We start from the raw sequence: 12,203 nt of genomic DNA on the forward strand, positions 1-12,203 counted from the left end.
CATTATTGGATGGATGTCCTAATCTATGGTGCCACAGGAGAGTAGACTCGATTGAGGAAGCGGTGAAAGACAGGCGGCGGGACGGGTGCCAGGAGTAGATGCCACGGTCAAGTGGCCCTTGAAGAAGAATCCGGCCCGTCTTGATATCCTTAAAAGAAAACGAAGAGGATGAGAACTCAATTGTGGCATTGTTGTCTAGACAAAATTGTGAGACGGAGAGAATATTGCGGGAAATTAAAGGAACATGTAAAACATTGCGAAAATAAAGAGAGGAGGAGGAAGAAGGAAGAGTGAAAGAACCTATGTTAGAGATGGGTAAGGATGTCCCATCTCCAATGACAACATCATCGGGTCCTGTGTATGGGGCATGAAGAGCGAGATTGGAGAGATCATTAGTGAGATGGTGGGTAGCACCACTGTCGACAAGCCAAGACTCGGGAGAGGAAGGTGTGGCCGTGGCTGTGTGGGCTTGGGGACGTGGTGTGTTGGTTCGATTAGGACGGACATAGGGAGTGATTGTGACAGTGGGATGGTTTTTCCTAAAGTTCCTACAGTTGAGGAACGCATGACCCTTGTAGCCACAATACTGGCAAACCAAGGCGTCACGGGACGGGGTAGGAAGCAGAGGAGGGTATTGGGAAGGGGCACGTGGAGGGTAGCGTGGTGGATTGTTAGAGCGGTAGTGAGCTGCAAAGGCGGAGGTGGGAAGAGGGGAGGCAGAGGTGGTGTGAGGGTGTTGTAAGTCATGGTTTATAAGCTTCTCGTGAAGGGCATCGAAGGTGATTGGGGTATCTCGGGCTTCAACCGTTTCTTTGATGGCTCGATAGTGCGTCGAGTCTAGTCCACGGAGCACCTTCGAGATGATGTCCTCGGGGTCCATGGGTTTACCGAGTTGGGCGAGTTCGAGGGTACATGTTTTGATTTGATGCATATAGTCAGTGACAGTTTGGTCGGGTTTCTTTGTGATGGTTTCGAGTCGATTTTTGATTTGGAGAATGTGACCCCGTGAGGGGTTGGCAAAGGTAGAGGCAAGAGTGGTCCAAGCCTCGTGGGAGGACTGGGAACGGGTGACTAGGGGAGCTATGTTGGCATCGAGAGTTCCAACAAGAGAGGCAAGGAGAAGACGGTCTTGTCTAGCCCATGTGGAATAGGCGGGATTGGCAGCAGGCTTGTTGTCTACGACAACGGTTTTGGAAGGGCAGGCTAGGGTGCCATCAAGGTAGGTAAATAGGTCGAGCCCTTCAAGGAAGGACTGGATTTGGAAGGACCATTGAGTGTAGTTGGTGGTGGTTAGGGTTTTTCATTGGGAGAGGTTGACGAAGATGATGGGGGTGGCATTTTCAGCGGCGTTTGGGACGATGAGGGCGTTGTGTGCCATGTTCGAGGGTTACAAAGTCGAAGGATCGAAGGCGGTTGATACCATATAAGAGTAAGGCGTAAGATGAATGTGAATTGTATATAATTATGATAAAAGAATACAGGGATTACATTGCTTATATACTAAACCTAGCCTAAGGAACAAGTTAACAATAATAACAAATATACAAGAATATAGGAAAGAATAAAATCAAATAATATACACAAGATAATTAGCATATTGACTAGGACTAAAATTAGTAACTAAATAATATCTTCCTTAGTTGGAGAGATTTGAGGAAGATCCTTAACAAAACATACACCCGCACACAATTTCACAACATAACATCACACTCGCCTTCACTTGCTGTTCACCACTTTTTGTCCATTTGCACTCCTCGATCAATTGATTGATCTTGATTTTCAAGCCTTCATTTTCAGCAACTACCTTACGCTTCTCCTCCATCATAAATGACATTACTATTTGACGACATTATGCCTGAAATTAAGAGTAACAATTTCATGTAAAATAGTTATTTTGGTTAAATTAACCATGAATCTAAGAGGGAAACTTAACTGAAATACAAACATGAGATACAAAACTTAAAAATAATTGAACGAAAAGGAAATATTAACTGAACAACAAACATGAAGTCATTACTCAGAAATTCAGAAAAAGAGAAAACAATAAAATTATAAACAATAGAAAACGATGAACAACAAAGATGAACACATAATAACCCTAATGGAAAAGCTAATTCGAAAAGGGGGGAACAAATATGAAGTTGCCCAGAAGATTAGGAAGAAGTGAAGAACCCTAGGCATGAACAACAGAGTGACGATTTCTTGATTCTGGGTCAGTGAGTTATGGGAGGGAGTGGGTGTATATAACAAATAAAGGTAGTTTGGTCCTAAAACAAAGTCAGAAATCGTTAAAAATGAAATTAAGTCGATAATTACATAAAACCGTCACAAGAATGCTAAGAAGTGAGAATGGTGTGAGTAATTATAAAATTAAGGTGGTTATTTGTAAAGTTGAACAAAATAGGTGGTAATTTGTAAAAAATGAAACATATTAGGTGGTAAAACATAATTTTTCCTTTTTAATATTAATATCTTTATTAATTTTTTAGGGTATAAGAAAAGTGCAATCAAAGTGTAATGGCAGAAAAATTAAAAAGATACAGATAAAATTTGTTGAAAACTTAGTTTAGTTGCTCATGTTATCAATTTGAGTATCCATTTAAAAAAATCATACATACCCAAAAACACTTATTTTTTTTTTTTTGGTAAAAGGTAAGGAGTATATTAAGGAAAAAAGGTAACCATACACGAGTCTCTTTTGGTCCATCAACACAACAGACCAATTGACCCCAACCAAACAAGATGAGAAACACACTCCGACAACAAATATCGAATACACACAAACAAAAGGCGCATATGAGAAAATGAAACCCTAGATATTTCCGCCAAATCACAAACCTTCATCTTCAACCTCAAACATTGTCTATTTCACCCTTAATCGCCAATAATCCGCTTCACAAAGCTCATATCTTTATCCTTAACCGGTTTTTTGATCGTGGTCTTCAGTCTGCACTTCATTTTCTCAATAATTAGATCTGTAACTTCGACGATTTACTCAATGAGAGCTTAAAACGACTCTGATTCCTTTGTTTCCACAGATGATACAAGCAGGCATTGATGGCGGCATGCACAATCCCCTTCTTGAGTTTTGAACCGATGATCCCTAATCTCCAGTTGAGTAAGTTATGAAACCCAAGAACACTTAATACTTAAATTGTTAATATTAATATCCATATTAATTGTTATTAGGTATAATAAAAGTGAAGTTAAAGTGTAACGGAAGAAAAAAAAAAAGATACAGATAAAATTTGTTGGAAACTTAGTTTAATTGCTCACGTTATCAATTTAGGTGTGTCTTTCAGAAAATCTTGCATACCCAAGAACACTTAACACTTATATTGTTACTACTAATATCCTTATTAATTTTTTTTGGGTTTAATAAAAGTGCAGTCAAATTATAACGGCAGGAAAAAAAGAAAGATACAGATAAAATTTGTTGGAAACTTAGTTTAATTGCTCATGTTATCAATTTAAGTGTTTATTTCAGAAAATCATACATACCTAAGAACGTTAATACTTAAATTGTTAATATTAATATCCTTATGAATTGTTTTTTTGGTATAATAAAAGTGCAATCAAAGTGTAACCGTAGAAAAAACAAAATACCGATAAAATTTGTTGGAAACTTAGTTTAATTGCTCGTGTATCAATTTGAGTGTGCATTTCAAAAAAATCATACGTACCCAAAAGAACACTTAATACGTAAATTGTTAATATTAATTATTTTTTGGTATATTAAAAGTGCAGTCAGAGTGTAACGGAAGAAAAAAAAATACAGATAAATTTTGTTGGAAATTTAGTTTATTTGCTCACGTTATCAATTTGAGTGTGTATTTCAAAAAATCATACATACCCAAGAACACTTAACACTTAAATTGTTAATATTATTATCCTTATTAATTGTTATTGGGTATAATAAAAGTTCAGTCAAAGTGTAACGACAGAAAAAAAGATACAAATAAAATTTGTTTGAAACTTAGTTTAATTGTTCACGTTGTCAATTTGAGCGTGGCTTTCTGATAAGCGGGGTTTTGTCGCACTCCCCCAATCAAACAATTTACTCAACTAATGTAGTAGGGTAGTCGAGGTCGAACCACAAGGAGCAAGGGTGATTACTAATTGTCTAAATTCTTATGTTTAGCTAAGTCGGAGAAAATAAGGAGGGTGGTAACAAACTAGCACTTAAACTAACAAATTTAAAGGCTATAAACTAGACAAGATAAGAACAAGCTAAAAGATAAAGGATAGATCAAATAAAGAGAAAGACTAGAACTCGGTTCTCCCACAAATATAAGTAATTCCACATACTAATCGTCTCGGCTAATCAAACGGGGTAGAAAGGTAAGGGGGAGATGGCTCTAATTCGCCTAGAACCTCCCTTCCGGTCTCGTGATAGGACACTAGCTACTCCGACTAACCCCCTCCCGGGTTCGAAAGCCGGTATCCCTAACTCAAAACCCGACAACCCCAAGAACATGCATTTTCCCAAGGAGGTCAAGTAAATGGTCAAGGTCATTAAGCACTCATCATATTCCGGGTCATCCCACTCCCCCTTCCGGAGGTCGATTTCAAACGCTAGTCTAGAGGCACCCTCCCTCGGTTCTCCCTTCCGGTCTCAACCTTAGTTGGTGACAAGGCTAAATTTCGGGTGTCCAATTTACAACCTAACCAACTTCCGTTGGTGGTCAAGGGTCACAAGTTGACACTACCCAAAACCCAAACCTTAAGCAAGCAAATTCCTCTAAACTACCCTCACCAATTTTCCCCACAAATTAGCCTTAATGATAATTAGTTAGTGAAATTACCCATATCGGGTCAAACCGAGTCCTAGAAGGAGACTACTCACTAATCATGTTTCTTAAGACAAAGGAGACAATAAAGATGGATTCTTTAATCATGAACATGGTGGGAGAATAAATTCTACTACTAATCATGCAATTAATCAACAAAATTATGAGGGAAGACAAATTAATCTAAGATGGAAAGAGATTAATGCAAAAAGACACAAACTTTAACACAAGCAACTCAAAGATTCAATCTTTGAGAGCAACAACAATGGAAAACAAACAAAAGATGAACAAGAGAGAGATTAGCATCAATTAAACAACAAGAAGTAGTATTCTAACATGAACAACTAAACAAGAATTAAGAGAAAAACAAAATGTAAACAAATGAAATAAGGAAGAGAAATTATACCACTTAATTGCAAAAGGTGGAAACTTGGATTGAAAGAATGAAAGGATTCTTCAATTCCCCAAATACACCCCAAAATTACTAATTGTAAACTAATGAAAAGGGAAGAACTTGAATGAACAAAAGAAGAATTAAACTTATAATTAAAGAAAGATAACAACTTTTTATTGAATGAAAATAAGAGAGGAAATATGAGGGTTTTACAATATTGAGAGAGAATAAGATGAACTAGTCTAATTTCTAAGGTAAAGTAATGGGTGGTTGTGTAAAAGTCTAATGTAATGTCCCTTTTATACTAGTCTAATAATACCACTAATACAACTAAATAATAATAATAATAATAATAATAATAATAATCTCCTCCACTTCATTTGTGTCACACACGACACACAGCTCATATCCAAAAATACAATCCCCTCCTACAAAAGCCAAAACACCCTTTGTCTTCTTCTACCCAAGACCACGTGACACAGGAAACAACTCCCTCAAAACTTGTACCCGACCGGGCAACATTGCACCCGCCCGGGTATAACTTCACCCGGCCGGGCATAATTAACTCCTTCTACCGCACGATTCACCCGGTGAGAGTCAATTAAATCTCCAACTTGATTTCTTCTTCCTTAAAAGCATAGACTGCAAATTCAACTCGGGTTTCTATTCAAAGGTAATTTCAGATCTATGATTGCTCAATTCCAGCGTTAGATCAAAAGTGGAGGTCTAATTGATGTTGCTCGTTGTTGTTTGAGATTGAACGGAGCGGTGAGGTCGAATTGATGGCGACGGAAAACGGAGTTTCTTTGAGGGATGGTGATTGATTGGGGTTGCTCGTGGTGGAGTATGGTAGTGGTCGTATTGAAGGGTGGCTCTTTGTTGATGCGGTGATTGTGGTGGAGTGCGGGAGAAACGGTGGCGGCTCGATGGAGTCCGATTTCGCACTCGGGTTTCGATTTCGAATCAAGGTGAGCAATTAAATTGAGCTGGGTATGGCGTGGTGGTGGATGTGGAACGAAAAACGGAAAGTAGCAAAGGTGGTAACTGGTAATGGATTGGTGGAATGAAAATTGGTGTATAATTATGAATTTGGTGTGAAATGGTGATGAGGAGTGGATAATTGAGTAATGGTGAATGGTGATGTTCAAGGTCGGGAAAACAAACACGAAGACGGGTGATTTCATTGGATATGGTCATGCTTTGTTTGACTTTGACTTGACCCATTTCCCCTAAATTTGTATTGTATTTGTCCACCCATCTTCTATCTCGAACCTCGTCTTATTCGTCTCGACCCAATTTGCTCCTTAATACCTACACTTTATTATAATAGAGTAATAGCAATACTAATATTAAACAAGAATCCGACTAATTATTAAATCTAGTTAAGACGACTAATTATTATAAATTAGTAATTAAATGAGCTATTTAATCGATTAAGCATGCAAAATCGAGTCGGAATAAAGTATAAATGAGAGGTAAAACGCGACTAAAATCCTACTTATCAAATCTCCCCACACTTAAACCTTACTCGTCCTCGAGTAAGCTCATTTAAACTAATCCGAGACCCTTAATATAAAAGACTAGCTAAACTAATAATATCCGATGAAAGGCAATTAACGAGCCTTCTCCGTCCCTTCAACTCACAACGAAACACAATGAGGCATGCATTCCGATGCAAGGCAAGTGGGGGCTGCGGAAAATTGGACACATCTTGACATTTAAGCACGAATCAACATATAAGATGCATCACAAAAAGTCAAACCGCTTTCCTCATCTAAGCGGCCATTTTTTCAAAAATCGAATGGAGAGAGTCATTAGTGGAGGATGTCGTCTCCGGGTCTTACCAAGGTGTCAATTCCCAACTTCTAGCTCAAGTAACCAAAGTTGACAACACGGAATGCCAAAGAAACAAATTCTTGGCGGGAAAGGGGAAGTACTTCGCTATACTCCCAAGAATGACACGACACACGCAAGATTCGACTCCATATCAAACCTTCGACCAAAAGAAAACCAAAGACCGACTCTCACGGGTTTCACTAGTCACTCAAATGAAAGAACGGGGTGATTTTTGTGGCAAAATGTAACCAAAATCACTCTCCTAACTCGACTTGCGAAGCATGCCCGCAATCTAGTATGGTACTCCATCCAATATCCGCAAGAGAAATGTCAAATTGATGCACATAAAAGAGAGACAACCGGGTTGTAATGGGGTTCGGGTTCGGTGAAAAGGGGTTGGTGCAAGCACCGTTTTATGACATGTGAGGCTATCGGATCGAGTAGTCGCCACATCTAACCAATTCACTAAACTCAACCAATGCAAATGAATTCTTCCACAAAATATGGCAAGATTGCCATCTCCAAAAATCAATCAATTCTTTACAAAGCAAGACTCGATTTGCAAATTACCACCCTTTTATTTGGCACAAAAATATACATTCTTTTCTTTTTGTTTTTCATTTCATTTTTCTCTTTTTCTATTTGTTTTTTTTTTCTTTTTTTTTTCTTTTCTATTTGATTTTCTTTCTTGCAATTTTTTATGACTAGTTCACCTCTTATTCTTGCAAAAGTAGCCAAAGTTGCATTTCACTCATGTGGCATTAAGATCATACACCTCAAGATAAGTCAAAATTTCAACCCAAATATACTCCACAAAAGAACCACAATGACGAACTACTCAACCAAGGTGAGTTGTTTATGGGATGTAGTTATTTTGTTGGTAATAGAAATGATAAGGCTTAGGCTCAAAATGGGTTAACAAAAGGAAACAATTGACTCAAGGGTATAACAAAAGCTTATTTGGCTATTGTGAGGTTACTTTATTGAACAAAATCGTCTCAATATGCACATCAACATTTCTACGGAATCAAGGAATTAGCTCCATACTTATGCGTTTTGACATAACATACCACGTAAGGAGAACTACTCTCATGACCTAAACGGGACCGGTTTGATGGACCGGCCATATGGAGGCTCTATCCTCACATTTTAGTAGCTATGTCGGACTTAGGTCAAGTCTCGGGCCTAATACGGCCTCACAAGGTGGTCGCAACTTGGTTGTTAAGCTAGACTTTCGGGTTTTTGCAAGCAAAAACCCTAACATGTGTCATCAAAAGGCACGAGCTATCAAGAGGGAAATGACACGGGCAAAACAAATTATCATCATTGGCAACATATGCCCTCCACATTTAGACCATCTATGCAACTATTTACATACGAGATGCAACGTGTATGAAATGCAACTAAACATATGAACAAACTACGTAAATGCAAGAGTGAACACATATATTCATGTCTAATCTAAATGCATACAAGTTCTAGTCCTAACAACACATCAACAACACACGCATATCCAAAATGGTTCCCAAAAGGAACACCCACATCACATATCCCGTCCTCCTCCATGCTTATATATACAAAAAGAAAAGGAAGGATAAAGGAGAAAGAATTGGAAGAATTTTACCAAGCGTCTTCTCCGATGATTCATGTGTTGCCTATCAAAATGGTTAGGACAAATGCAATATATATAATATAAACAATGCAAATTTTTTGAAATTTTTCAATTTTTTCATTTTTTAGGCATTTTGTATTTTTCTCAAATTAACAAGCAAATATATACAATTATAAACAATATGCACAAAGTGGATATTTCTCTCCCCACACTTGAAATTTACATTGTCCTCAATGGAACAAAGTATAGGGAGAGAATAAGAAAAATAAATAACATATTTTTGATTTTTAAAAGCTTTCAAAATTAAATAACTTGTTTTTGAGATTTTTCAAATTTTTCAAATTTTTTTGGTTTTTATATAATGAAATTAAAATGCAAGTAAAGTATAAGTAAGGGAAGAGAATAAATACAATTTAGTGGTTATTGAGGGACTCCACCAAACCTCTCATGCAAAATTGTCTTGCTTGAATCTCCACTTAGCATGATCCATGTCACTCAAGGCACGGAGAAGACGGTCAAATGCTCTATCAAAACCTTCAACCAGAAACAAGGAATGCCAAGCTATAGCAAACCGCACCCGACCTCTTCTCCAACACTTCTTATCATAGTTCCTCTTACCCTCCTTGGCTTCCTTTCTTGGGTCCTTTTGATGGTTAGAACCCTTAAACTTGGAATGGTAGCTAGGTGGTAGGAGGAACGGAATCTCATAAGTTTCACTTGTTGGGCAACTCTCTTCTTGGTCACCAAAGTAAGGAAATTGGTGGGGAATAGTAGGTGGAGGAGTCAACTTCTCAACATTGAGTTTCATGATGTTGTCATTTTTATCCCCATTTTCTTGACTCTCCTTTTGAACCGAACTATTTCCATTGAGAGCCGCCTCCAAGGCATAAATTTGAGCTTCCCAATCACTTGAAGAGTTCTCCAACCAAGGTGTACCTTCAAGAGAGCCTAGACCAAAAGAATCCGGAGAGCTCAAATATAATTCAATCTCATCATCAATTTGGTCTTCAAATTCATCTTTTCTTGAATCATATTCACCCAAAACTTCTTTCACATCAACTCTCAACATAAGACACCTTCATTTCCCTTTTCATTTGTTGAGCAAGCTTCCAATGGGTCCAAAAATGAAGGCTCTAAATTAGGTTCATCCAATTTATCTTGCACCATATCCACTCTATAACAAGAGTTGCCCATAGGAGGAGACTTCATGGAATTGTTGAGTTCAAACTCAATCTTCTCATTACCTACTTGGAGTGAGAGTTTTCCACTCTTAACATCTATCATAGCACCTCCCATGGCTAAGCAAGGCCTACCCAAAATGATTGGCACATGGCTATCTTCGGGCATGTCCATGACAAAGAAGTCGCATGGGATCACAAGTTTTCCAACCTTCAAAGGAACATCTTCAATCACACCCAAGGGATACTTAACCGAACGATCGGCTAGTTGTAGGGAGATCTTTGAAGGCTTCAAATCTTCCAAGTGTAGCTTCTTAAACAAGGAAAGAGGCATTAAGCTAACACTAGCTCCCAAGTCACACAAAGCTCTCTTTATCTTCACCCCTTGGATAGAACAAGGAATAGAAAAGCTTCCCGGGTCTTCAAGTTTGCTAGGAAGTTTGCTAGTGAGGATTGCACTACACTCCCTAGAGAGGTTAACGGATTGTACCTCTTCACTCTTTCTCTTTAAAGTCACAAGTTCCTTTAGAAACTTTCCATAGTTAGGGATTTCGGTGATCATGTCAAGAAACGGTATGGTGACATTCATACTCTTCAAAATGTCAATGAACTTCTCATATTTCTTCTCAAGTCTTGGCCTTGCAAGCCTTTGTGGAAAGGGAATTGGTTCAACATACTCCCTTAGAGGTGGAGTAGGTTCTTTGACTTTTGATGGAACCGGTTCATCTTCTTTTGGTGGGTCAACCATTTCAACTTCCTTTGATTTTTCCACTTCAACTTCAACTTCAATCGGTTGCTCTTTCATTGATCCACTAGAAACCCTCTTCCTTTTCCACCTTGGAGTCTTCACAACCTCCTCCAATTGCCTTCCACTTCTCAAGAATACCGCATTCATTTGCTTTGGCTTCACCGTGTTACCCGGAAACTTGCCCGAATTTTGAGCCATTTGACTCAATTGTTGTGAAATTTGAGCAACATGAGTTTCCGTGGCCTTTTGAGAAGCTCTAATCTCATCATTAATACAACTTTGAGAAGCGATGTGGTTGTCAAGTTTGGAACCGGATTTTTGGTTGGCAATCACCAATTGCTCAAAGGCTTGTTCCCAAGATGGTTTTTGATTTTGTTGGACTTGAAAATTTTGGATCAAAGGACAATTAATTGGGGTATGTTCTTCATCACCACAAAGTTCACAAGATAACACTTGCCTCATGTTGGAGTTAGAGGGCTTGTTGGAGTTCAATAATGCTACTTGTTGAGTGAGGTCCTCAAGCATACTCTTCACTTCCACATTGAGCACCGTATTAGAGTCTTTACCCTTACCCTTTCTTGTTTGTATTTCATCATTCCAATCCATTGTCCTTGAGGCCATCTCTTCAATCAACTCCTTTGCCGCCTTGTGACCCAAGATATCTAAGGCTCCCTTACCCGAACCCGAATCAAGGAATAGCCTTACGTCTTGTGCCAAACCCTTGTAGAAATTATTGATCAACTCGGGCTCGGATATTCCATGGTGAGGGCATAACCGTTGGAGTCTCTTGTACCTCTCCCACGCCTCGTACAAATTCTCATCTTCCTCTTGAGTGAACCCTTGCAACTCACTCTTTACCTTAGCCGTTCTTGAAGGAGGGAAGTATTTTTTCAAGAAGGCCGAGGAGAGCTCATCCCAAGTCTTGAATGAGTCGGGATCACAATTCTTTAGCCAATCCTTGGCCGCTCCCCTTAGTGATCTAGGGAACAACCTTAGACGGACCGCATCATCGGATACCCCATTCATCTTATACATGTCACAATTGTCAAGAAAATCATTGAGATGGTCATTAGGGTTCTCCAAGGGACCTCCCCCAAATTGGTTATCTTGCACTAGGTTAAGCAAAGCATTCTTAATTTCAAAATTGTTGGCTTGAATCCTAGGCCTTTGAACACTAGAATTCACAATATGCTTTGGGGCCATGTAGTCCCTAATCGGAACCGGTTCACCCATTGTTGTACTTTCCGGATTTTCAAACGAATTCTTAAAAACCACTACACACTCAAGTGATAAGGTTAGCAAGACAAACGGCACACCGAGGTGTGCAAAAGTGACAATAACTTAGTCTAAACTAGAACGAAACAATTAATATCAAGCCAATGCTCCCCGGCAACGGCGCCATTTTGATAAGCGGGGTTTTGTCGCACTCCCCCAATCAAACAATTTACTCAACTAATGTAGTAGGGTAGTCGAGGTCGAACCACAAGGAGCAAGGGTGATTACTAATTGTCTAAATTCTTATGTTTAGCTAAGTCGGAGAAAATAAGGAGGGTGGTAACAAACTAGCACTTAAACTAACAAATTTAAAGGCTATAAACTAGACAAGATAAGAACAAGCTAAAAGATAAAGGATAGATCAAATAAA

General features: G+C 38.7%; 1 protein-coding gene across 1 annotated transcript; it reads right to left on the reverse strand.

Annotated features, from left to right (window-relative positions):
* Positions 1-9,077: 9,077 nt before the first annotated feature.
* LOC141617810 (uncharacterized) lies at positions 9,078-11,791 on the reverse strand. The gene is made up of 2 exons (XM_074434952.1): positions 9,709-11,791; positions 9,078-9,580 (listed from the first exon to the last, which is right to left on the reverse strand). The coding sequence occupies exons 1-2, from the start codon at positions 11,789-11,791 to the stop codon at positions 9,078-9,080; spliced, it is 2,586 nt and encodes an 861-aa protein (XP_074291053.1).
* Between the last annotated feature and the right edge of the window lie 412 nt (positions 11,792-12,203).

The sequence above is a fragment of the Silene latifolia genome, chromosome X (genome assembly GCF_048544455.1).
Source record: "Silene latifolia isolate original U9 population chromosome X, ASM4854445v1, whole genome shotgun sequence".
In the NCBI taxonomy this organism is placed as follows: Eukaryota; Viridiplantae; Streptophyta; class Magnoliopsida; order Caryophyllales; family Caryophyllaceae; genus Silene; species Silene latifolia.

What these genes read in the sequence shown, in the direction of transcription:
- LOC141617810 (XM_074434952.1), bottom strand. Translation starts at nt 11,791, where the DNA reads ATGGGTGAACCGGTTCCGATTAGGGACTACATGGCCCCAAAGCATATT. An exon ending in AAATGAAAAGGGAAATGAAG is followed by an intron (nt 9,581 to 9,708) that starts GTGTCTTATGTT and finishes CTTTTGGTCTAG; the next exon opens with GCTCTCTTGAAGGTACACCT.